General features: G+C 40.4%; 1 protein-coding gene across 1 annotated transcript in view; it reads left to right on the forward strand.

The window, feature by feature from the left end:
* SCG5 (secretogranin V) overlaps positions 1–17,679 on the forward strand; it is a 28,076-nt gene extending 10,397 nt beyond the window's left edge. The window contains exons 3-6 of the mRNA XM_061367707.1: positions 2,228–2,377; positions 5,369–5,481; positions 10,945–10,998; positions 14,509–17,679. Of these exons, the coding sequence (XP_061223691.1) occupies positions 2,228–2,377; positions 5,369–5,481; positions 10,945–10,998; positions 14,509–14,604 (413 nt within the window). The 3' untranslated portion in view covers positions 14,605–17,679. The remainder of the gene's footprint in view (positions 1–2,227; positions 2,378–5,368; positions 5,482–10,944; positions 10,999–14,508) is intronic.
* Positions 17,680–27,751: the final 10,072 nt, after the last annotated feature.

The raw sequence follows: 27,751 nt of genomic DNA on the forward strand, positions 1-27,751 counted from the left end.
TCTGTAGTTTACAGCACAATCATTACCTGATGCTTTTAAGTACATATATGCAATCAATCTTCATGTGAAGGGGCTCAGTACAAAGGAAATATTTTATGGTATACATTAGATGTTAGATTAAATGACATTAGATTAAATGTATGTTATACATTTTTTAACCTCATCCCCATAGTGTTATTGTGAATCTGTGCAGTTCTTACAAGCACCATCTTTGTGTTGACTATGGACTGTAAATATATAGTGAAGTTCATAGTGTGTATAATGCTATTGTGGTTTTAGTACCAGGTCTCATCAGCTACAAGGGAAAAACTGCATGTGACAGAGATGCAAATTCTTTTATAGGGCTACTTTTATGTTTGTTACATATCTATGAAACTTTCCTTCAACATTGCATTACAGAATAAGAAATGTGTACTTGAGGGGGAAAATTAGCATGTTGATTAGATTTTAGTCCATCGTGCAAATAAAATTGAAACATACATGTTTATAGACTATCTTGCTTCTGGTACTTTGATGTCAGCTTCCAAATGATTATTTACAAAATTTAGATGATTCACCTGCTACTTCCAAAAGTAGAAAGGAATATAAAATTTCTCAAAACTGCCTTATGTTAGAAATTTTGAAAGGGATTATGTTATCTTACAGTGCCTAGCTGTGTAAAAGATGCTTTAGGCTGGTAATTTTTATTGTAAGTTGGAACAGGGGTACTTGAATGCTTCTTCTGGAGCAGCTTTCATGTTCAGAATCTTATTCCAATCTTCTGGACCTGTGAAAATTACAGAAATGTAAATAAGACTATTTGGTGATAATATGGTAATCATCCTATTTACCCAAACAGTTGTGTCTGTGTTCACTCTTAAACTCACATTTTCCAATTGTTCAAATTCCTTTTCCTCTCATTCATTTTTCGTGGAATTTATATGTTGACTGTATGTTGTTATCCCTCATTATATAGAATTTTTAAAAAATGTTGCTGTCACACAGCAATTTCAGAACTCAATAACTATATTAGCTATTTCTGCAACTTGTGTGGTGGCTGTCATATGGCAGAGGAAAAGAGCATGCTTGAAATGAAGTTTTTATGTGACTGGAATTCAAAAGAATACTGTACAATAGGATTTGCAAAACTCCGCAAGCAGCTGGGTTTTAGCCTGTAGATGCATTTGGCCAGTAATGCGTGCAGAAAAGATCTGCAGCAAATATTTGTAGAGAGACATATAAAGAGAATGGCCTGAGCTTGAGTCCCAAACCTTTAGTGGAAGACCCTGCTTATCAAAGGCAAGGCACTCAAGCCGAGATGTGTGGAAGAAGGCTGTTGCACACCACTTCCGTGTGTGTTTGCCCAAGAACAGGAAGCCCATCACCCATTGTGTCCTCCACCACTGAGTTATAAAACCTGCACGTAGTTTTATAATAATACATACAGTGATACGTAATGTTACTACATGCATGCTGTTGTCGTAATCCTGCAGTGATGGTGCTTCATGCAGATATATGCAGACAAATACAAAAGCCTCCATCTAGGCCTGATCTGTTAAGTAAAAGTATAAAATTCACTGCATGTGACGTTTCATACCATAATGACCACTGTGTAAGTATACCTGCACAAGAATTCTAATCAGCAATGTGGACTCTTACTCACTATTCACCATTACTGCAGGAAACTGAAATTGGTGTTTAAGAAATAGTTTGATTTAGAAATAACTTTTGTAGTTTATACAAGCAAATTTGATATAACTTGGGTCCCCCACATGACTTCATTGATGTATTTCTAGGCTGTGCAAATAGCCATTATTTTTCTAGTGTCGTTAACTTTGTCTTTTTGCCATGGTGCTGTTGTCATATCTTCTTCAGTTATTAGTTGCTACAATGAGCAGTAAAGATATTGGTGACTGAAGATGACTGTGCTGTAAATCTATTAAGTTCCATTACCATCTCATGTTTCTTTTTCTTTGCATTTTCTTACCTGTAACATAAAGAGTTATGGAAGGAACAACCCTAAGATTAATGATAACTGGCTGATTTTGTTTCCTAGTTTCATTTTTCATTACTGAAGTTATCCAATTTAGGTCACAGAGTTATGTTTCTAAAAGAGATGTTTGAAATCTAAACTTGGATCTGTCTCTATAACAATTATACATGTATTTTAAAGTCTGGATTACTTGAAGCTATGAAAACACACTTTTAATCTTGTAAAAAGACAGTGCGTGTATGTCATCTTTGCTAGGTGGTGCACACGAGGGTCTCCAGCACTTGGGTCCTTATGGCAATATCCCAAACATTGTGGCTGAGCTGACAGGAGATAATGTACCAAAGGATTTCAGTGAAGACCAAGGATATCCTGACCCTCCAAATCCCTGCCCTATTGGAAAAACAGGTAATTCTGCTGTGGCCTTCTCACTGTACCTCTTTCAGTCTTTCAGCACTGTACTAAGTAGTACAACAGTTGATCAGCAGTGGATGTTTTCTTCCGTTCTCTACTCAAGGAGCAGAACTGTTGATCAATCCAGGTGTTTTAGATAAGCTTTTTTTTTTTCTTTTTTTTTTTTTTTTTTTTTGTTAATATGTGCACCTTCTGTATTGCTGTATGAGTGCTAGAGAAGGTCAGGTGGAAGAAATCTTCTTGACCTTGGAGTAGAAGATAGTGAGATTTACGATAGTGTTTTGTTCCTGAGGGAGTTCATTTTTAGGCTGGCCCCTGAAAAATGTTATCATTCTGTACAGATGAGATTTACCCTTATTTTAGAGACTTTCATTGTGCCAAGAGGAATGAAACTGTCTGCCCTGATCTCCAATCCAGACCATAAGTCAATATTTAAGATACTTTGGCTCCAATCCATGTGGCTTTATAGCTCACTGAGGGTGCATTTGTGCCAAGAAACAGAACGACGTGGACATACTCCAGCGCACTGCACGGAGGGTCACTCTGGCAGAGGAGCAGTGCAGCCTTGGAGTGCGGAGCAGTATGGTACCCGAGATAACCCAGTTCGTCCCTCAGCTTGCAGCTGTGCATACACCAAGGCGTGCTTGGATGGCTTGTGTTGAATGAAGGATGTCGAAAGCAGCACTGCATGTGCATGATAAAGGCATACCCTAAGGGAATTGATCTTTTCCCTGTTATTTGAGCCAAGGAATGACTTCCAGTTCTGAAAGTAGTAGTAAAATACCCATTGGCTGCCTTGGGAGCTGAAACTGGGAATGAGCACTCTATTTTTCTCTTTTTTTCATTTGTGAGCTAAGAGATCCTTTAAAAATCTTTTCTGTTTAGTCTTCTTTTATGTTATTTGGATAATGCAAACCAGTTGTCTGTATTCTTATTAAAAATGTTCTAACTAGCTTAGAATTGATTTAAAAAAAAAAAAGACATGAAAAGTTTTGCAAACTGTGTTTTTATATTTCATTCAAAAATATGACAAGATTTTGAATAGTCCTCCCTTACTGTTTTCTGTTACAGCCTGTTTAGTGATGATGCCTGCATCTCTTCTGAAATATCTAATCTTCCATTTTGTTCAATATAGCTGTCGCCTGACAGGTTGCAAATGATGGGTTTAAGTTTTCTCTCACACCAGACTTTTCTGTGCTTGCCCATTAGACTTGTTAGTGATTAGATAAATAAATTTAAAACCTGACATCCAGAGAAATGTATTTGAAAATCCCTTCAATTTTTCTTTCTTAGTTGAAATAAAAGTTGTTATTAGCTATTAGCTAAGCTAATACAGTCAGATCTGAACGCAGGGGGAATTCACGTGGAAGTGGTGCCTGCTAGGATAAATGGCTCTGTTGTAGGTACTCTGGGAGTGAAGATAGTATCTACTAGGATTAGATTAAAATGTTTTTCAGAGCCTTAAATGGAAATTCAAGTGGTGACTGTATTATGCATACAAATTACCAGAGGCCTTCCTCAATCAGGTCTGTGGATTTGCTTAATGGAAAACAATTTTTCCAGTCACTGTCTGCATATGCACATTCCACAGCAGGAATACATAAGCCTGGAGCTCTTGAGCTTGAAGACTTTTGAATTAGCAGTCACAGAAGACACATATGTCCAGCTGCCCTTTGTGTTTTCTACCAAAAAGACACAGATGCTCTGAGAAAGTCTACCACATTTCTGTTGTCACCTGCTTCTCTCTTGCAATGACCTTGTCCTTGCTGAGACTGAAACATTTTTTAAGTGCTTGTGACCAAGTTTAACGGTTTCTGAGTTGTTTAACCACTGTGGTTAGTTTCCCCGTTTCCTGTTGGGAAATTTCCCCCCCCCCCCCCTCCCCGTTTTAAGGAGAAAAGAGAGAAAGCAGGATCTCTTGCACTTAGAATAACCTCTTCAGGTCATTAAATCAACTCATTTTTAAGTCAAGTCTTTACTGTTTCCCACATCTAAAGGAAAAAGATAATCCATCTGCAGATCTTTTTACATGAGGATACACAAATACAGAAAAGAAAGTTCACAGGTGTCCCCTCCAGAGTGCCTGCGTTCTGGCAGATGTAGCTGCTTGGATGCCCAGTGTCATGCTCCATGGTAGGATCTCGTTGGGTATGTCTGAGAAGAACTAGGACTGCAAGCTCCCCATGTTGACAAAGCAGAGGGAGGTCCACAAGCAGACTGTATCTACAAAGCTTCTCTGGCCTCAAGTCACTGAATCTTTCTTTAGTCCAAAGATGATTGTTGGTAAAAAGAATTTTAAAGGGTATTGTCCTTGAAGTGGCACTGTCTGCAAAACCATCCACTGTGATTAAAGGAGGTTTCTGGACCCATCAGTTAGTTACCCATCTGCAGAAGTGTCTTCAGCATAAAACTTCTGCCACATTGCAATTTTATGAGCTCTTATGATGCATAAATGATTTTCAGCCATTTTGAACAAAGTAGCAAACCAGAAATGGAATTCATGAAGAGCCACTTAGTGAAGGAAATTCTGTCTTCGCTCACAGCATTGTTTTACCATGAGCTTCAAAAGTATTGCCTAAACAATTTCTAAAGCTTCCTTTGGGCATTTAAAAATGAAAAGAGGATCCGATCCTTTCTGAATCAGAATAACATGCAGTTCTATGTAAAATCAAGCTCAATCACTAATTTTAAAGGAATTTTTTTTTTTTTTATTTAAAAAAGACTGGGAGAGCTTGGAAAATAAATTTGTTCAGTTTTGAAGTCTCTTTAAGTTCTGGTTTTGGTTTTCTTTTTGTTTTTGTTTGGTTTTTGGTTTTTTTTTTTTAGTTAAGTATATCCTGACAAACTCCTTTTAAAAAAAAAATAATCGGATGTTTTCTAGTCATCCAGGTTTTTTGTTTTTTTTTTTAATTTTGATTGCATGGTTGCATTAAAGAAGTTTGTTGATTAATGTGGTACATAGTGCTTTCTAACATACTTTTGCAGTTGATGATGGGTGTCTAGAAAACACCCCAGACACAGCAGAGTTCAGCAGAGAATACCAGCTGCACCAACACCTTTTTGATCCAGAGCATGACTATCCCAACATGGGCAAGTGGGTAAGTACATGCTGTGTGATTATTTTTGTTGCATGTGAAACTGGGTATTGTCTGCTGCATGGGGTACTGTGAAACCACAAAGAGAATATTGGTGCTTATTGCTGGAAAAATCAAGGGAAACTTCTTTAAAAGATGGACTTGGCCTTAAAAATATAGGAATAATGACTGTGGTTGATAGGTGAAAAGCCCATATAAAATAGAAATCCTCCTCTCATTACCTGTCCCAAAGCACAACAACTGTGTGTGAGCTTGATAAATGCAGCAAACCACATTTCAAACTACAGTAAACATGTAATTGAAATTAGTCCAGAATTTAGCACAAGGCTTCAAAACATAGCAGGTCCCTAATTTGAAAGATTATCCAGGTTCAGTGACTGTTCACTGTTCAGCTACTTAGATACTAAAAATAAAGAAAGAAATGGAGTGCAGCAGCGCATGAACACCTTAGAAAAATCTTGGTTCAAGCAAATTGGTCTGAGGAAGCTCTCTGGCTTAAGGATTTTGGAGGACTGATGCTGCTTCTTCCTCTATTCAGGTTGTGCACTATATTACATTAAAAACCTGTCGTCTTGCACATTGCATATAATAAAGATGGCAAGCTGTGCTAAGGTCAAAAATCTTGCTCTGAGCATACAAGGATCTTAATAACTGCAGCTAGACTATTTCTGGAGGGTAAAGGCTCCAAAGTGAGCTCTGCTGCTTAATCTTAGATTACATCAGTCAAATGTCCAATCCCAAATCCATCTTCAGGCGCCAGGAAAACAATAGCAATGATCATAATTTATGCTTCTACAGCAAATCACAAAATCTCATTTTATATTGTTATAACGCTTTAACAATTGAAGATTGCCCTAAACCAGTGCTCTGTAAGCATATATCGATAAATGGACATGCTTGGCAGCCTCTGCTCCTGCTGTAATTGTGAGACAATGATTCATCATTCATAATCAAACCAGTGAAGATTTATAGTCTTAATTACTTATGTGAGTGCTCAGTTTCTAGAGAGAATCATGCCAAATATCCAAATTTTGGAAACTCTTGTTGCATTCTAAGTAATTACCATCAAAGGTTTTTATTTAAAAAACACCAGATGGTGAATTTTCTTATTTATGCCAGACAATGCTGTTATTTTTCTTATTATTCATAAGTAATTTACTTTCATAATACCATTTGAAGACTGTAAAAGCACCTCTGTAAATCTTTGGCCTGTAGCAATATTTCAGAATCAAGCATACATACGGCATTGTCATCAGCAATGTATACGCTTAACAAATTGTAGGTGATCATTAGTGAATACTGGCCTTTTTCATTTCTCCATCTATCACTACTAATTCAGGGGAAAAAACACATGCATGGATTAAAACAGACTGTTAGGTACTAAACAGTAATCATATCTAGCTGCCGCACAGCCAGGTACAGATCTCTTTAATTAGAGATGAAACAGCTGGTAATGTGCATGAGCAAATGTTCTGCTGAGATCCAGGAGAATTGCCCCAGTTGCCTCCTCATTGTATATTATTACACATTAAAAAGATAAATACAACCGTATCTGGTTTTATGGCTGGTTTTGTTATTTTTATCTCTCTAGAAAAATAAGAGCAGAAAAACATTCTAAAAATTAGCTGTTTGAGGCTTTATAAATAAGAGATAAAGTAGATCAGATCTTTTAGGTCACTTACTGTCATCTGGGTTAGGTTGTAAATGACCAACAGAGCCAACTTGCGGGCTGCTCAGCGTGTGACTGTGCATCCTCGTCCTCCCACTGCCCCCAGCCACCAGAATCCCCTCTGTCCACTAGCAGGCTGTTCCTGTGCAGAGCCTAGGACCAAACGCCCCAGGGACTGTAACGGCTATGTATTTACAGACTGCATTTCCATGAACTCCTGCGTGCTGTGAATGCACTAGGCTGTCACCACCGTCTGAGGCCCTTGGAGCCAGAGTGTCTCCTGGACCCATGTGAGCTGGCATGTGCTCACAGCTCTTGGGGGAGCTTCTCCCCTGCCTTTTCCTGCCACAGAGTGGTTGAGGCAGTGTTACAGCTCCCTCTGACTTGTCCTTTCAAGGAGCCAGCACGCATTCCTTAGAGTAACCGCAGTAAAATCCAGATTACATTAGCAGGTCAGGGGAAGAAAAAACCCAACAACTAAAAGACCTGCTCGTTCATGAATAATGGCAAAGGAACAGGTTGGTTGATTTGTTTTTGGTGACAGGCTCTCATGCTTGCAAAGCTGTGGGAACTCTGCAGTACCCTGTGAATAGTAGACATGTAAGGGTAAAACTAGTATAGAAGCTGTCTCGTACAGGAAAGTGTATGATTCCATGTAGATGAGAAATATTACATGTAGATACATGTACATACATAGGATGATACGATATATGAATCATAACAAAATGTATACTGGGTTAGGAGGGGGAAGAAAGAGGAAGAATTTTCATGTCTTTGGGACAACTTTCCAAATATCAATATGCTGCCCTGTGGGAAGTCCTGGGAACAAGTTATTTATATGGTGAGATAATTAGCTTATACTCTCTGCTAGCCCAAAGACTTTTTATTTTCTTTTTTCTCCTCATACATGGAAAACCTAGAGGGGATAGTGGGACTAGTAAGATAAGGAACTTTTGGAAGCTTATACCCTATTGTGTAATTATAATTTTTAAGATTTATGTTGTTTGTTGGTTGGTTTGGGGTTTTCTTACCTTCAGTTCAGACTTTTCCTTGCAAGAGACAAGTACTTTCCATTTGAGTCTGCCTTTTCTGCATCTTACAATTTGACTCTTTAGATAGTCTGAAAAAGTGCTGTTGGCATCCAGAAAGACTTGCAAAAAGATAGCATACAATATACAATTTACAGTACAAATCTGAACCCCACTTATGTGTAAGTTATTTATTGGAACTCAAAGTGTTAACTACTACTACATGTAGGGGTTAAAAAGAGGAGGGCAATTCAGCTGTGGTTTTTGACACCAGTATCAGTACAAATGGAAAATTAAAAGCAACTGTGTTTTTCAGTAACATCTCTTTTTACTGAAGCAATGGCTAACACTTCATTTTAAGTGTAGAAATAATGCCAGTTTTGCTTATCAGCTACACAGAGGCATACAAGACACTGCAAAGAAAGGCAAATGGGAAACAGCGATAAAAATATTTGACAAAGTTGAAATTCTTGTTAAAGAAGTTATCGTCTCTGGCTTCCTAATTTTAATGGAAACATGAAGCTAGTTATTCAGATTTAATTTTAGTCCACCTTCAGTTACAGTGAGTAACAGTAATTCTTCTTTACCAAGTATCTGGATGTTAAGGGTGATTATTAGGAAAGGTTATGGTAGGTCTTCAATTTGAGACAGTCCAGCTTGTTTAATTCAGTGTAATATGCTTGGTGTAATAAAAATTGTTGTGCTTGATATACTGAATAAGACTAAATTGCCAGAAAAAAAGCCCTTCTGAAAGGATGCAAGCTTGCTAATGCAGTTTTCTTTTTCAGTTTTGCTTAATAATTGTGCAGGTCCAGATTAAAGAGCTGCCAATTATCAATGATTTAAAGCTTCAGAGAAGTCTGAAAGATCTAAGGGTAACTCTCCCTGACATTAGTTGGTTAGTTGTAAGCATTTTAATTTCTGGGTTTTTCCCACCAAATCCCAACCTGTAGCAGCCTAATCCAGGAGGGTGCAAAGGAAGCTCTAGGGCGAGGGGAAAGCAGCAATTCACATGCAGCACATCTCCATATGAGGTGTATCTTTAGCTGGAGAAATTCTGCCTTAAGTCCTAACAACTTCTAAGTGATGGATGAGAATGGTGAGCACTTCATGGGCAAATTTTGGTGCCTGATGAGCGTGGGCCCTTACGCAGTGGAACATATTTTCAGGATTGCTATTACCGCACAAGAATACTCTTAGCTCATGCTCAGTAACCTCATTTGCTTTGCACTCCACATAACGCTTAAGTAGTAGTTACAGTCTTCAAACATTCCCAAAGAGACTAAACAAAATGCAATCTTTCTGAGCAGGAACAGTTCAATTGTAAGGAATTTTCCTGAGTGACAGAAATCTTAGCTGCAGTAGTCATGAAATTCTTTCTGTTTCAGAACTGCTGTTTCTCTGTGAAAAGTATAAGGTCAAATAGTTTACAGAGAGAGGCTTCAGCAGTGCTTAGTTTCATAAATAGAATAATTTACACATCTGAAGGTTTCTTTAAAATGTTAAATTGGAGTTTTCCCGAAGTCAGTTTGCATAAATGACTAGTCAAGAATGTCTCCCTTGGCAAACTTCATCTCTGTTCCTTTTTGGAACAACTCAGACAAAATAACTGAGGTCAGGCAAGAGATAGGCCTTGTGAATTTGGGGTTTAATGAACATGAGAAGTACAAAATAGACAATTTTGGCAGATTTCATTGTAACACTTGAAAATGTTTGTTTTTTCTCATATCAGGGCTGCAGAGAGCATAGAAGTGTTTGGTGAATTTGTCTTGCACTAGAATTACACTTTCTATTTATATAATCAATGTTAGGTCAGTTGTTTATAGCAGAATTAATGGCCTTGTTTATACAGCGTTCTGCTTTTATACATGTAATTCTTCTCTTCTTCCATTTTCAGGTTAGGGTTTAGTTTTGTTTTTCTTCATAATCCACAATTGAAACAAAATGTGTTGAGCATGTGTGTTATTCCAGACTTTATTAGAATTCACTGCTTGTATGAAATACAACAATATGTGGATGCACTTATGTAAACTATGGTCAGAGGGGTTTTTTGTGTTGTGTTTTTTTCTTCTTCTTTTCTAATCATCATAACTTTCTCTTCTGCCAAGATGTTTTTGGCAGTTTTCAAAAGGTTTGCCATTAAAAATGTTATAGACCAAATGGTTTTTAGAGACTTTATTGAGGGCACTACTTAAACAAAAGAAGAGTTGGCTCTGAACTCCTTTCAGCAGAACTTTGCACTGGAAGTGTTGATATCTAAAATGGAATAAGCTAAGACAACAAAACAGTAGGAATGACGCCAATTGCCGTTTTTAAAAGGAATTATAAAATCCCTTATAAAGCAAATATTTTTGCTTCTGTTCTTGTGTCACCTCAAGTGTATAGAAAGATGGGTCAGAGGCAGGATTCCTGCTCCTATCCTTCCCACTCTTATTTTTCTTTTTTATTTTCTCTCTCTCTTTTGTTTTTTTCGTACCGTGTATCACATGATGGGGAGCATCCAGTTAATATTGTTATACCATTGCGTACGTGAAGCACTTACTGCCTGAACACAGATGATAGGTAATACAGTGCAACATAGTCAATAAGACTGTCACAGCTTCTGAAGAACTGCAGAATGTTACCAGGAATATCTAAATATTTATTTGTGGTTTATCATTTCTATAAAATTACACACCCCTCTAAACTTGGTAATATTTAACAGCAAGAGTTATATATTTTTAAATAAAAGTGTAATGAATTTGATGGCTGCATTTCTTCTCCTTCCAGAGCAAGAACTTACTCTTTGAGAAGATTAATGGTGGTCCAAAAAGAAGAAAGAGGGTAACTATCAAAATACTTTACAACCTCTGTGTCACCTAGAGAGCTAATAAGAATTAATATCATGCTGTTGAAATGAAAAATTAGTCTAATGCTTCTGCATTATACCTTAGATAATGTGTAAAGTCAGGGAATCTCTGTGAAACTACTACAGCACGCTTCAGGACTGTATGCCGAGTACAAGATGTATTTCTCTAAATAGCCTGTTCCTTTCAGAAGATGCACTTCAGTGCAGAGCATTAATTTAAAAAAAAACTTATATTAGCTGTTTTTTAAAATCTATATTATTTGCGTAAAACCATTTAAAATTATTTAAATGTCTTTAAAACATAATCTAAGTTTCCTACTAAAATATGGGTAAAATTCATTATCACTACCCATGCATGTGGATATGGTTTTGGGTGTAAATGACAGTAGGACTGGTTAATTAGCTGATGTAATTTGATTCACCTACGTACTTAGATTTACCTCAGATGAAACTCCTGCCTTTGTGTCCCACTTGCACAAAAGACAAAGATGAAGGCATTCTCATCTCTCAGCCCCTGGAAAAGGAAGGCAATCCATGTATCACAGAGAAGCTCTGTGCACTCCACCTCAATATCACCTCTCTTTTTTGTAGTGTCAACCTTCCTTTTCTCAAAAATCACTCTCAAGCAGAGTCAAGTCTTCAGCTTTGTCACTGGTATATATATGTATTTTTTTAAGAGAAAGCCTAGCTCTCTGCCAGAAAGTAGCCTTTCAGAATATGACGGCACAGTTTATATTTTAAATGGAGTAAATTTGATTTAAAATAACTGAAACATTTATTTATTTAACTCTCAAACCTAAAGCCTTTGCTAGAACGGGAGAAGATGAGTTCATTTCTTACCAATTCACATACTGCTGGCAATAAACACTGTTCAGCTGTAAATTAATGATCTATCTTCAGCTTATTATCTGATTCCCACTTACGTTTGATTTTCAGTTTTGTTAGCAGAAAAGGAAAAAATAGGAACCTGATTTTCACTCTAAAGTCAGTAGAATTTACTCTGGAAATAATTATTTGGATTATTTATTAATAGCTAGAACAGCATGTTAGAGTAAGATTAGAGCAGCAGCAGATTTATTTTCTTAGCACAGGCATGTCAATAGTAAATTCATTATAATTTAAAGTATTTTATTGTTTTGAGAGTAATACTGTTAACAATTGCTAATGCTTTAATGAACAATTCAGAGTTTTTACTTTGTCAGCAGAAGGGTAACTGAGAGCTGTCAGCATCAGAGTGTATTTTTCCAGAAACCAAGAAGATCGCTGGGTTCCCCTCCTGCCTTCTGCAGCCCCTGCCACTCCTCCATGCCCTTCTGCACTGACAGAGAGGTTAGGGAGGTTAGCTTCCAGCAACAGATTGGTCTTTAGGGTCAGAATGTCTGTATTTCAGCTTAAAGCAAGTCCTGTGCAAATGTGTCCAATGTAACTGTGTTGTATCTATACGATGCTATAGATACAGAGTAGTCACAGAGGCACTATTGGTGTCTACAAAACTACATATATTCTGTGTGCATATAAACACACATACTAACATACATATACACAAATGACCAGTATATGTAGCAAAGGTATGTATTTATTGTTTGCTACTGTCTTTTTTTTTTTTTCTGGCAGTATTTGCAGTGCCCAACAAGCAAGCCTATGGGGACCCCTAATTTAACTAACAGTTCTCCCCTGTTTAAAATATCTATGCATGAGCATAGCCCTGTCCAGAATCTATTATCGCAGACATGACAGGAGTGCTTCTGTAATCACTGAGTCACATTGCCGTGGGCTCGGAGCTGAGCACGCAGGTACCTGGGAATCATGTTACTTTGAATTCAGCACAGCTGTATAGGATTAAAAATTTCTTAGTGAAATCAGCCAAAAATTTTGCATTTTATTATGTGTTCTCTTTTGTCAGTTGAGAATTCAGATTTTTCTGTATTCTCATTCTCTTCCCTTTAGTTAAAAAAGTAGCAAGTACCATTCCATAAAAAAGACCAATTCATCTTCCTAAGAATCTTCAAATAATTCCTAGAAGTTTATGCAACAGATGAATTTCACTAAATTAACATGAAACAGAACTTCTTTAAACAAACACAAACAAATCATTTACATGTGTCTTATTTTTAACAATTTAAAGCATTAAATTAGTGTTTTGTTTTCAAAGATTTTTCCACATTCATTTCTGGTTCTTAATATTTTTATGTTTTTACTTGCAGCAAGCAAAGCACTCAAAAAAACAACAGAAGCAAGCAGAAAGGCTGCTCTGTGCTATGATTAGGTATTAATGATAGCATTTACAAATCTGGAGAAACCCAAGGTTTTAAGCTTGAAGAGAAGACAAACCCCAAATCTTTTCCAGAGTTTCGACAAATACTTAGGATATTTGAAAATAAATATTTCATGCCTATTTTAAAAGTTGGGGATTTTTTCTTTTGTTTTCCATAGTTTTGAATTCCTACATTTTGGGTAAAGAAGCACAGAAATATCCTAAGTAATATTTGCGATACAACCAGCCTGACAAGAATCAGGAAAATTTGCATTCCTCCAAAGTTTGTCCTTAAGCAAACAATTTTTATTGGCATCAAAACCCAGCACACTGGAATTTTTGTCTATATCTGTGAAAGTATATACTTGAATTTTATTTACACTGACACTGTAACAGGCCAGAAAGTGGGTGTAAATAATATTTAAGTTAATTCTGAAGCTCCACTAAACTGCTTGATACTTGCAATTACAGTAAATGCATTTTATTCCATTGCTACAGATAAAATTCAAGCATAGACATTCTACATTACTATGATCTCCAAACAGTTTTGAGACAGGATCTGTTCATCTTCAGTTTCACGTTGTGCTGCTTGCATGGTGCAAAGTGAAGTTAAACCCTCTCCAGGGATATTCTTTCCAGCCTTCCCTTGTTCTGGCAGTGGTATGAGAGCTATTTCCTATGCCAAACCCTTGCTTGGCTCTGCTTCTGTGCCAGCACTTTTTTATCTCGGTATCAAGAGAGGAAGCAAGGAGGGGTTTCCTGGAGAAGAGATGGGCTAAAGAAGAGACTTTGGTCAGAAATGGTATCATGGTATCTAACTTGTCTCCCGGCATAAAATTCGTCAGAGCCTAAAAAGCTAAAGCTTACTTGTACTCTTCAAGCAAGTTCCGTCCTGCCTCAGGAATTAGGGAGTGAGTTCTGTTGCTGCGGCTTCTCTGTAGTAGAAGTGGAGCAAAAAGCCAGTGTTTAATTCAAACTGTCCTTTATTCTCGATTGTTCTCCTTCACTTGTATCCTTTTTAGTGGATAGGATTAAATTCTTCACAAAAACTAGTAGAAAACGAATCATTGATTGACTGTCAGATTTGCTCCCTGGGAGTAATTATTTTTGTTTTTCTTCAGTGTGCAAGTATTTGACAGATAAGAAATACATAAATAGATCCATGAATCCTAGTCACCTTTTGTATGTTTCCCTGTTTCTAATAAGTATACATAATTTTAAACTTTTTCAGAGTGTGAACCCATATCTGCAAGGACAGCGACTGGATAATGTTGTAGCAAAGAAGTCTGTCCCACAGTTTTCAGATGAAGACAAGGGTCCTGAATAAGTACAGTAAAAATGAATGATGAAAACTCATGCCATCCTCTGCTAGATCATAATATTGCTTATATATAATCATCTATTAAAATCCTTGTGAATGGCAGCATGTTTATTATTTATGTAATTGTAGATGAAAAACAGCTGTATTTATAACAGTATGTTCTCCTAGATAACAAAAATATGGTTCTGCTTTTTGTTAATTTACGGTAAAAGGACATTTCTGTTGTTTTTATTTTAGTCATGGAGCAAACTTAAAAATGTTAGTCATTTTAATAGCTAACGTGAGGTAAATGGTCTTAATGAGCAGCTTGTAAATAGGAAGATGTAAAAAAATGCCCAGTCTGACTCCAACATTTAATCTTAAATGTTACGATGTTTGACACATGAAAATTATAGTTTTATGTTTTGTTCACAAATATTGTTACTTAGCAAAGACACAGTATTTATTTTACCCAGAGAATTTTGGCTTTTGGTCCATTTTAATAAACATTTAAGCAATCTACAAGGTTTGCAAAGTGACATTTTCCAAAATATTTCAGAGGCTCATTTGTCTCTGTTATTGCTGTGCAAATTTGAAAATTAAAGAACAGCTTTTTGACTCTACCCACTGGAATATTTTTCTGTTAGTTTTAATCGTTCCATGTCCACAACTTTCCTGAACACTTGCACATCTTTCTTCCTTATCAGTGGTACTATTGTGTGGAAATTGATCTCCCCTACAGTTCTTTGTTGTAGTAACAGCAGCATTTGTGCACTATAGCGTTCTTAAATCCTGTGTCCCTGGGATATCATAAGTGAAGATGGAGACACTTGTTGACATAACCTTATTAACACAAACATCTTCTGAACCAAAATCCAGGGTATGAAGGTCATTACAGTTGATGATCTTCTGAAAAATACTCTTATCACTGGTAGCTATCCCTGCTTGTGAAGTTGCTCTGGGAAGCTTAAATTGCTTTTTTTGCCCTTGGAGGCTGAAGAACTTTTCTATTCCAGAAAACTGAGTTCTCCCTTTCTGAAAGACGAGAATATGAAATGACCTAAAATTTTGTTATTTTCAGGGTGCATATGAAATATTTGAAGCCATGTGCATAGGGCACTGAACTTACGGAAAATAGTATTCACTGAATACTGGGAACTTCAGATCTACGGGAAAGAAAAACGTAGTTTCCTTCCCCGTCCTACAGACAGACGCAGTAAAATGATGACTCCTTAAAAAAAAAACAGATGGGAAACTAACAGAAACTCGACGTCCTAGCTACATAAGATTAAAGTTAACAGGGTGGCACAAATATGACTCTGTATGGCATCTGCTTTTTCTATCCCAGCATTTAGTAATTTGTAATAGATTAGGTATGCAGAGAATCGGCCCTCTCACGTCATTTATGGGTAGATTGCAAAACTCCGTAACATTCTAGGCTGAACTATCATGTCTTTCATCATGTTTCCTCTTTAAAGAAGTTCTGGAAGAGAAAGCTAAATAGTATGCAATGCAGTGGGGTTTATACTCACACATGACAGAAAATTGAGGAGTTTATGTCAATCATAGAGCTAATTCTGCTTCCAGTGCCTAGAATGGGATGGGAGTAATCCAGCTGTTCACACAAAAGAACTTGTACTTTCAGCTTCTTAAACTTATTCTTTATTTGCACTCCTGCTGAGTCTTCACACAGGTACTGAGAGTTACGGAGTTGCAAAGGTTGTCTCCAAAGCCAGGAAAATCCCTATATATCATGGCATGAGTCTGAAATTAGAAGCCACTGATGCCCAGTGGCTCAGAATCCATAAAATGGTTATTCCTTCCCCCTAGTCCCCCAGACAGTCCCTGGATGCTGCCACAAGGCTTCCAGTTGGGCAAAGGTTTGACTTCCATTCCTAAGAAACTGGTATTTCTTCAGACACTCAACTGTCTTACCAATACTTTTAAAGTAATCTGAGCTATGTTCTGTCCTTATTAGCTCCAGTAAAATCAATTTTAATCACAAAAATGAAGCAATCATGAAGGCATTTTGTCTTTTAAACTCTCACTAAGGACAAGCACACAACAAAATATGTATACAATGAACAGCAGGCTTGAAAAGGAAGGGACAAAGAAATATTGCTTGCTTAATAGTATCAGAAACCCCATGTCTGATTTCCAAAAGCACTTCAGATCACTACACCCCCTGGATGGGGATGTGATAATCCAGCACAGCAAACTGACCTCAACAGGGATCCTGGTGGCTGCTGCGATCCTGGCAGGGCCTGAAGAGCTGCCCTTCTGTCTATGATAACTCTGCACAGAGCAGGCAAAGGAAAAATTACACAATTTAGAGACAGTTTTGTCTTTGAAACTCACACTGTACAACACAATGATGCGTCTTACAGGAACTGCCTGCTGAAGAAATCAAACGCGTAGTGGTGAGCAGCCATCTGCTGAGTCGATAAGGCAGCCTTGAGTATTTCACCAGGAAAACTCAACACTACTATTGTGAAGTTTTAAAAATATATAGCTATTACACCATGATAATTAGATTAATTATTCTCATTTCAGCTTCATAATAGAGCTGCCTTTCTGTGCTGGGATTGCTAGTCCCATATTAATTAAAAAGCAAACAAAAAAACCCCATCAAAGTTGTCCCTCCTACTGCTCCAACAACAGTCCAAACATGTATATATATATATAATATTTATAGAGAATCATTGCAGTGATGATCAGTACTGGTCTTCCAGAATCACTAAACAAAGATACCAACTTATTAACTTATTAACAACCCTTATTAAGAGCTCACTCCACCAAAACAGTATTTACAAGAATGTAAATGGCTGCTTAGCTCTTACAGGTGCAATCACGCTCTTACATTTATGATGCATGTGAATTAACGAGCATGTATATTGCTATTGTTTAGAATTTTCACTAAATTAAAACCTTTTAAAATTATTTTAAAGTCTGCAAGTGTGTTAATTACCTCTAACGTATTTGAGACACAATGTGCTTGAACAAACCTATGCAAAATAAAGTGTATTGCCATGCAACATTGGTTTTGTCTGGTAAAGAAATATTTATGACCCTAGTTTAAATAAAAAAGTACTATGCAACTGAGCAGTTTATAGGATTTGCTTTGTGACACAAAACTTACTGTGGAGGTGCATGTTTATATACATACACACTAACATATGTACACTTTTTAAAAGATAATACAGGCTTATAATAAACTTGGTAGTAAAGAATATAAAGTTGTCAGCCCACAGAAAAAAGTAATATAAAAACGCTTAGTGAATTATTTAGGAGGGGAAATGACAATGTGCTTCTTTTTATTGGCACATTTGCATTCACCTAACAAAACCATGCTGCTAATCTATTCAGCAACTGTTGTTTTGTTTTGAGCAAACAAAAAAACTTGGAACTAGTTCTGTGAATCTGACATCAGAGTCCCAACAGTCATTTACAGGGCTGTAAGTAAAGCTGATCTGAAGCTTATTTTATAATCTACGATGAAGTGTATCTTCATTTCTTAAATGGAGAAAGAACACAGGCAGAAAGACAGCTACCAAGTCAATTAAGTTTTTGGCTTCGTTATGGACAAAGTAACACTCAAGCCCTTTTGTTTCCAAATGTCAGGAGCTGGGGATGAAGACGACTATTTTTTGATGATGAAGACAAACTTGAGTCCATACCTTCAAATCAGGCCTCTAACGAGTAGCTGTGTGAAAGTGTTGAAAAGGCTTTGTTTTCATTTTCATGCTGTACAAAACCTAATTTTTTAATATTTAAATTTGTTAGGAAAAGCCCGTAACACCAACCCAAACCAAACTTGGAATCTTCTGGTCTTATTGCTGGTAAACTCACTAAAACAACTCTTACCTCATTTGTAATGCTGTAACTCATGCCCTGGGACTTTTTATGCAAGTATGTCTTTTTTACATGCAACTCTGGAATGTCTGGATCATTAGGACAAAGAGTTTAAAGATAACTTTTCAGCCAAAGTCACAGACTCAGATGTATGGAAGAAGAATGGGAAGATACATAGGCAGATTCAGAAGATGCTACTATGACCACATAAAAACTTAAAATATACAGGGAAAGTGCAGTTTCATGTGACCCATAGAGGAGATGAGTCTGGCCACTGCCTTAATAGCTACATGCACTACAGGTAACACTTAAGGCACCTCTCAATCCAAGTCAGAAGCTATCAAGGCAGTCAGAGAATCAAAGGACATTATCTCCAATTCTGAGACACCTGATTCCAAAGTTTCAGGCTAGTGGATTTGACAATTAAATTGAATTATATTTCCATCATGACTGATAGAAATAGGATGGCAATCTGATATGCCTTAAAGAAATAACAGCAGCAACAAAACCAAACAATATATAGGATCCATTGCCACATGTATACATATGCATACACTTAAAAATTCAGCTTTGTTTGAAGTCATGCAGTTACCGTAAAAACTCTTAAATAAGTATCATGTTCAGGAATTACCTCAAATAATATGTCTTTTTAAATAAAGCATGGCTGTGTCCCTTAAAAGATCTGCCTTTTTGTGGTGCCTAGAGCAAATGAGATTCCAACCATGAGCAAGGACGACAAGCTCCCTTAAAGTGCTCTGCTGACAATGATCTACATACATGCACACTAAAAAAAAAAAAACCTAAAAGGAAATGTAGAAGAAGAAAGTGAAATTGCCATCATGAAGGGCCCCATGAATCACAAATATGGCTGACTGGCCCAGGATTGCCAGGTACGAGGCAATGAAACCGGTAAACGAATTATTTTCGAAGTACCTGCATGGTCCAGGTCTATCAACTTTGTTGTTAGGTGAAAAATGACATTGAACTCACATTCATCATCCTAATTCACCATGAGAAGGAAGCATGTAGTATCAGTTCATGTTTGCTTTATTTATGATGTTAACTGCTTTGCTGTGATTACATGGATCCTGACTTGGAAGAGCTGCTAGCCATGTGTTAAACACATGGGAGCGTAACGAACTTTAAATGATGTGAGTGTCATGGCAGCAGCATTACCAACTGGAACTAAAAGAGCTTAACAAAAATTCCTGTTTGACTAACAAAGTCTATTTTTATATGTGGGGCAGAGGTGGGTAAGAGATCAGAGATGGTAGGAATTGAGAATGGCTTCAGATTTTAAAGATTAGGTTGATCTGAGTCACCTCCTTTTATTTTTTCCTATAGTTCCTGTTACCAAAATACATGGAATTCAGCTTCTATTGCAATGCATGGGCATCTTTTATATTTAATCACTGTGTTTCTTCATCCTACCCTGTTCTCCAAGAAAAACAGTGGTGGAGTTGGTGGCTAAATTTCATTGTAAACTGAGTGAGGCAAAGGAGAAAGCACAAAGAAAAACAATGTGCTAGCCTCAAATTCTCCCACATTCCCTCCTATTTCATTTACAGACCATTAAACTTTGATTTTAAATGTATAAACACTGGCTACTTTTATTCACGATATTTGTTCTGAACCCAAATACCACATGGCAACGTAACTTTCCTGGGAGACACCAAAGATCTCTGTTACAGATGACAGGGTTTTTTACGTCCAGGCATCTGAATATTTCTTAGATCATAGAAGGCATGTATGGCTTTGAGGCTGAATTCAGTCTTAGCCTCTTTTAATTAATTCTTTATTCTGAGAAACAAAAATGAACAAACAAAAAAAACCCCAGCAGTTCTTCAGTGCATTATTTACATTGTAATGCTCCAAAGTCCTCTAAAAGTGGCTGAAATTCAAGTGGGACAGCCCCTATGGGGAAATGTGGTTCCTGACTCCTCATCCTAACATATGCCACACTGTGGTATCTTGTATTTCCAAATGAACAAAACAGAGTCGTGGAAGGAGAAGTCAGGTCACCCCAACAGGAACTCATAATTCACCATTGGTTAATTTTTCCTTTTCTCTCTCTTTTTTTTTTTTTTTAAGAAAAAAAAAAAAAGCAGAACACACACACACACACACACAAAAAAAAAACCCAAACACTCCAACCAGTGACTAGCTCAATTGCAAAATTTTAAGTTACTCGAACAGGGAGTGCCATGGCTGTGAGATTTATGGGCTTTAAAGCTGCGTTACTGCAACTGAATTAAGAAACCTATTTTTAATAAACCACTATTGAGTAAACCATTTGTCAATTTAAACAACAGCTATAAGTAATTTAATTCAGTTCTTTAAAAGTCATTGTTATAATAGATAAGCATTGCTGCCATAGTTTATCCATAGACCCTGGTGTCCTGGGTTTAGCAGTAGCAGCCATTTTTTCTCTTTCTTGGTAGCTGGTGCAGTGCTCTGTTTTGACTTTCGGGCTGGGAACAGAGCTGATAAAAATGATCTTTTGGTTTGGCCAAGGACTTTGTGAGCCTCATGCTCTGCCAGGGAGGAGGGAAGCCAGGAGGAAGCAGAGACAGGACACCTGACCCAAACTGACCAAAGAGGTATTCCATACCACAGCACATCATGCCCAGGAGGTAATGGGAGCTACCCGGAAGGACAGGGGGTCTGCTGGGTCGGACTTGTTGTTCTGCGGGTGGTATTGTACTCTTTTCCCTTGTTATTATCTCTTATCATTGTTGTTAGTGGTGGTGGTAGCGGTGGTGATTTGTGTTGTACATTGGTTGCTGGACTGTTCTTATCTCAACACCCGTGGGAGTTGCATTCTTTCGATTCTCCTCCCCATCCCTGTGGGAGCAGGGAAGGGGGGAGCCCCTGGGGGGGGACACAGGCCTCGACTGCTTCCAGCCCGGCACCACTCACTGTGAGTGCACAAGCTGGCTGGCTGGGTTTAAACCAAGACAGTTCTTTTTGGCGCCCAACATGGGGCATGAAGGGGTTGAGGTAACAACAGATCTGACCGGATTAATAGTCACTCGTCACAATGCTGATTTATTGGCTCTCAAAGTTGTTCCTCTTGATCTCGCAGTTTCAGTATATCGTACCTTACTTCCATCCGGTATTTGCTGTATTAGTGTTTTTCAAGTGTGGGGCTTGGGCTAAGGTTTTTGTCTCATTGTACTTTATGGTAATAACTTGTAATACAATAGAATCATTGATCATGAAACTGATCTGGCTTATGTTCCCAGTATGGTCACCACCTTTATATTTTGGGAGGTATATAGTAAAAGTTCTTAGCAATTACACATCTTTTTTCTCATTATCAGGTGGTCAACCTGTGAAGGAGACATTCTTTTACCCTCCCAATTCCCTCCCCAGAGCATTTACAGCATCATTTGAGAGTTTTGAAGTTTTTGAATGGCCTTTTGAGACTTGTTTGGTGATTGTGATGAGGATCACCATGTTGGCATGCATACAGAGTGTATTTTGCCCATGACTATTTCATCTGTTTTAAAAAGTTAAGCAGAGTCAGGTTTGGGTCTTGTCTGGGGTTAAATGAAAATGTAGGAGGACCAAGAGATTTTCTCTGAGGCTGGACAGCCATGAGTGGCAGGGTGTGTGGGACAGTATGGGCAAGTATCTAGGTCAGTGGACCCCTCCAGTACTTTGGAATTTCACCACCTAACAACTGCAAAATCCAGAAGAATTAGTAAAACACTTGAATGAGGTGTGTGGGCATTCTGGCCATACCAGAGACGGACAAATCATGGCAATGTGCTGGGGCTTGGCCTATGCTTACAGGGCCATGTTCAATGCTTTCCAGCACCTTCAAAAGGAAAAAAATGTTGCTGGATCTGAGAGCAAAGCAACAGTCAGTACAGCTTATCCAGCTCCAAGCACAGCAGCTACCCCACCCCCAGCAACAAGTACAGTCACTACTCAAACTTTTGCTGCAATGAACAGCGCAGCTACCCCAGTGGCAAGTACAGCAGCTACTCAAACTTTGACTGCAACAGACAGAGCAGCTACCCCAGCTCCAAGCACAGCAGCTACACCACCCCCAGCAACAAGTACAGTCACTACTTAAACCACAGTGATAATCACTGCAATTAAACCAGAGGACCAATTCGTACCAATATCGGTTGCCCCTGTATGCAAGAGAAAAAGCAAAAAAGAGGCAAGAAGGTTGAAGCAAGATGAAGAAACAATGTATTCACCACCCAGTCTAGAATCTGATCAGGAGTCATCATCACATGATGAAGAAGAAGAAGAGGTGACTTCTCGAATTTGGACTTCAACAAAGCCACGGAATATGTGAAAAGATTTTACCTGTCAACCAGGGGAGCACATCATCACCTGGTTGCTCCGATGCTGGGACAATGGGACCGATGGTCACAAACTAGAAGGTACATAAGCCAAGCAGCTGGGATCACTTGCTAGAGAAGGGGGAACTGACAAAGCAATTGCAAGAGAGAAAAAGTCCCTCAGTCTTTGGAGGCGGCTCTTGGCAGCTGTGAAAGAAAGGTTTCCATACAAGGATGATGTTATGAGTCGTTCGGTCAAGTGGACTACTATAGACAAAGGCATCCAGTCTCTGAGGGAATCAGCCATCGTAGAGATGATCTATCACATCAAGCCGAATAACGGGAATATACCCATAGATCCAGATGAAGTCGAATGTACACTACCCATGTGGCGAAAACTTACACGGAATGCACCACCATCATATGCCCATTCATTGGCAACAGTAACCTGGAATAACATAGTACCACTAACAGTGGATGAGATGGTTCATAAACTCTGTGTGTTCGAAGACAATCTCACCCCTTCCATCATCTCAGCTGTGGAAAAACTGTCCCAGGATCTCAAACAATTGAGGGATGATATATCTGATTTATCTAGCTCCTCACGTGTACCAACACACATTTCAGCTATTAACAAAAGGCGTCCTACTGTTCAAGAGAGGAGATACAAGAGGTATATGCCACGGGCCACCCTATGGTTTTACCTGCGGGATCACAGAGTAGACATGATGAAGTGGGATGGAAAACCTACTTCAGTTTTGGAGGAACGCGTGAGTGAATTGAAAAGAGGAGCAAGGGCCAAGACCGATCATCCCATGAGAGCTACGGCTTCAGTCTCTGGTGAGCAGTTTCCCAGATGGAGTGGAAGAGCTGATTTTACTCCAGCTCCTGTGATAACTAAAAATAATCCCTTTCAACATGACTTAAGTGTCCAATGTTGTGATGACTATTAGAGGGGCCCTGCCTCCAGCCAGGTGGAGGTAGGGAACGATCAGATTTACTGGACTGTGTGGATCAGATGGCCTGGCACGTCAGTCCCACAGAAGTATAAGGCTCTAGTAGATACCGGTGCATAGTGTACCCTGATGCCATCAAGCTGTCAAGGGGTGGAACCCATCTATATTTCTGGAGTGACAGGAGGATCCCAAGAGTTGACTGTACTGGAGGCTGAAATCAGCCTGACTGGGAGGGAATGGCAAAAGCACCCTATTGAGACTGGTCCAGAGGCTCCATGCGTCCTTGGCATAGACTGCCTCAAGAGAGGGTACTTCAAAGGCCCAAAAGGGTACCATGGGCTTTTGGTATTGCTGCTTTGGAGACTGAGGAAATTGAGCAGCTGTCCACCTTGCCTGGTCTCTCAGAGGATCCTTCTCTTGTGGGGCTGCTGAAAGTCAAAGAACAAGTGCCAATTGCAACCACAACAGTGCACCAGTGGCAATATCGCACCAACCGAGACTCCCTGATTATCCATCAGCTGATCCTTAGACTGAAGAGTCAGGGAGTGATCAGCAGGACCTGCTCGCCCTTTAATAGCCCCATATGGCCAGTGCGAAAGTCTAATGGAGAGTGGAGACTAACAATAGACTATCGTGGCCTGAATGAAGTCACACCACCATTGAGTGCTGCTGTACCGGACATGCTAGAACTTCAGTATGAATTAGAGTCAAAGGTGGCCAAGTGGTATGCCACGATTGATATTGCCAATGCATTTTTCTCAGTTCCTTTGGCAACAGAGTGCAGGCCACAGTTTGCTTTTACTTGGAGGGGTGTCCAGTTCACTTGGAACTAACTTCCCCAGGGCTGGAAACACAGCCCTGTCATTTGCCATGGACTGATCCAGACTGCACTGGAACAAGGGCAAGCTCCAGAACACCTGCAATACATTGATGACATTATTGTGTGGGGCGATACAGCGGAAGAAGTCTTTGAGAAAGGGAGAAAAATAATCCAAATCCTGCTGAAAGCCGGTTTTGCCATAAAACGAAGGTCAAGGGACCTGCACAGGAGATTCAATTCTGGCGAATAAAATGGCAAGATGGACGTAGACAGATCCCCACAGATGTAATCAACAAGATAACAGCAATGTCTCCACCAACTACTAAGAAAGAAACACAAGCTTTCTTGGGTGCAGTGGGATTCTGGAGACTGCACATCCAAAATTACAGTTTGATTGTAAGCCCTCTCTATTATGTGACCTGTAAGAAGAATGATTTTAAATGGGGACCTGAGCAACAACAAGCCTTTGAGCAAATTAAACAAGAGATAGTTCATGCAGTGGCCCTTGGACCAGTTCAGACTGGACCAGATGTAAAAAATGTACTGTACACCGCAGCTGGGGAGAATGGCCCTACCTGGAGCCTCTGGCAGAAAGCTCCAGGGGAGACTCGAGGTCGACCCCTTGGCTTTTGCAGTCACCGGACATTCACACGCTCAAACACTCACCCACACCCATATGCACACACCCTCCCCCACATCTATTCTCCCCCACCCCCACGCAAACATGCACGCTCACACACTCACCCCCACAAGCCCACACACACCTAAACATGAGTGCACACAAACACCCCCACCCACCCCCACCCCCACACAAACGTAGACACCCCCCACTCACAACCCCCCCCACATGCACCCACACACATACGCACTCACCTCTCACGCACATGCACACCCCCCACACCCCCATATACACCCACCCACACACAAACCCACCCAGGCACACTCACACTCACGCCCACAGACACACACACACCCCCACACACATGCACACCCACACACTCACACACATCCCCATACAGACATACGCGCACACACACACACCCACACACACAGACGCACCCCACACCCACCCCCACCCCCAAACACACGCACCCACACACATACACACCCACACGTGCAAACACCCCCACGCACATGCCCACACACCCCACATACACACACACCTCCACATGCATACAACCCACACACACCCACATGCAGGCACCCCCGCCCACGCAGCCACACGCACACCCAAAGACACACTCATACCCCCACACCAACACACACACACCTCCCCTATACACACCCCCGTTTAGTAACCCTGCCCTAGCCCCACCCACACCCCTGCACACATCACCAGCACAGTCCTCACCCCCCAGACAGCTCCCCCATTACACATTCTGAAAAGGGGGCAAAAATGAACAAAAGAGAACAGAAAACACCACGGGGCATGAGTTGTGGGTCCATAGGACATCACGGGGAAGTGGAGGGTGTCCATGGGGTGCTACGGGTCGGCATGGAGCAGTGGCGGGGGTCACTCTGGGGTCTCTATGTGTCACTGGGGCTTGTTATGGGCATCTCTGGGTCACTACAAGGTCGATACGGGTCTCTGTGAAGGGTCCCTGGATTGCTGTTCGGTGTCTATTGGTTGCCATACATCCCTATGGGATGTCTACAGGGTGTATAGGGAATCTAAAAACCCCGGAAAAACAACAGCAACAAAAAAGTTCCTAAAAAAGACCACAAAGTAAATACATCTGGAGAACAAAAACGAACACACAGCAAATAAAGCTGACTGAAACGGCGTGGTCAGTAAAAAGCAAAGTGAATAAAGTGATTATAAAAAGTAAATTAAAGAAAATGTAAATACTAAGTAATTTATAAGCTTCCACAAACAAGCAAACTAAGAAAGGCAAAATCAGTCCCTGCAGGAGTGGGGGGGGTTTCGGTGTGGGGAGTGCGTTTGTGGGGTGTGGGCGGGGGATGTGTGTGTGCATGTTTGGGAGTGTGAGTGGGGGCTTGTGTGTATGGGTGTGTGTGTGCATATGTGTGTGTGGTGTCTGGGGGCGTGTGAGTGGGGGGTTCTGTGTGGGAGGGAGTGCGTGCGGGGAGTGGGGGGTGTGTGCATGTTTGTGCATGAGAGGCTGTGTGAGTGGGGGGCTGTGTCTGGGGCTTTGGGTGTGTGCTGGGGGGCTGGGTGTGTACGGTATGCGTATGGTGCTCATGTGGTGTGCACGTGCATGTGGTGTGTGTTTGGGGGGTCTGTACATGTTTGGGGTTGCATGGGGGGGGTCTATCGGGTGTGTGTGTGAACGTGTGACTAATGGGGGTGTGTATGGGACGTAGGGTGAGTGTGTGTACGGGGGGTTGTGTCTGGGTGGGGTGTGTGTGCATGGGGGTGTGCCTGTGTGTGCTAGTGGTGTGTGAATGGGGACTTGTGTGAGCGATGTGCGTCCGTGTTTGGGTGTGTATGAGTGAGGGGGTGTGTGTGAATGGGGGCGTGGGGGGATGTGTGCTCATGTTTGTGTGTGTGCAAGTGTGGGTGTGTATCTGGGGGGTGTCTGTGTGTGTAAAGTGTGTGTCTGGGGGGGATGTCTGTACATGTTTCTCTGTGGGTGGGGGGTGTCTGCGTGTTTTTGTGTGTGAGGGTGCATGTGCGTGTTTGGAGGGGTGTATGTGTGCGTGCACAGGTGTGTGTGGGGTGCATGTGTGCATTTGTGGGGGTGTGCATGGGGGGGCTCTGTGTGTGTGTGTGTGCGTGTCCGTGTGTAATGGGGGGGTGTGTGCATGGGGTGATCTAACGCAGGGGCAGGTCGGCCTGGGGTGCTGGGTGGGATTGGAAGGTGTTGGTTAGGGGGGTGGCCAGGGCTCTTGGCAGGGTTAGTAAAACGCCATGGGTGTGACCAGGGCTGAGGGCATGGCCAAGGAGGGTTCACCGCCCCAGTGGGCTGCGGTGTACCTAGTCACGTGAGGCGGTGGTCGGAGCCTCTCTGGAGCTGAGGCCGGCGTCACTGCCGCGGGCATGGTCTCAGCTGCTGAGAGGTCCGAGGTGGAGCCATGGGGGCCCGCCGGACACGCCCCCAGCCCTAGCCACACCCCACAGCAGTCCCCACCAATCGTGCCCCTCGAACACATTAGCCCCACCCCCTTACCTAGACCACACCTCCACCCCTCACTAGCCCCACCCCCAGCCCAGAGCACACCTGCACCGGAATCCACGCCTCTTCTCCCGACAGAGGCCTCCTCCCCTCCTGCCCCCCCACCCC

Source organism: Neopsephotus bourkii, unplaced genomic scaffold (genome assembly GCF_033783945.1).
Source record: "Neopsephotus bourkii isolate Nb327-2 ecotype Australia unplaced genomic scaffold, CSIRO-AGI_Nbou_v1 NB_1388, whole genome shotgun sequence".
Lineage (NCBI taxonomy): Eukaryota > Metazoa > Chordata > Aves > Psittaciformes > Psittacidae > Neopsephotus > Neopsephotus bourkii.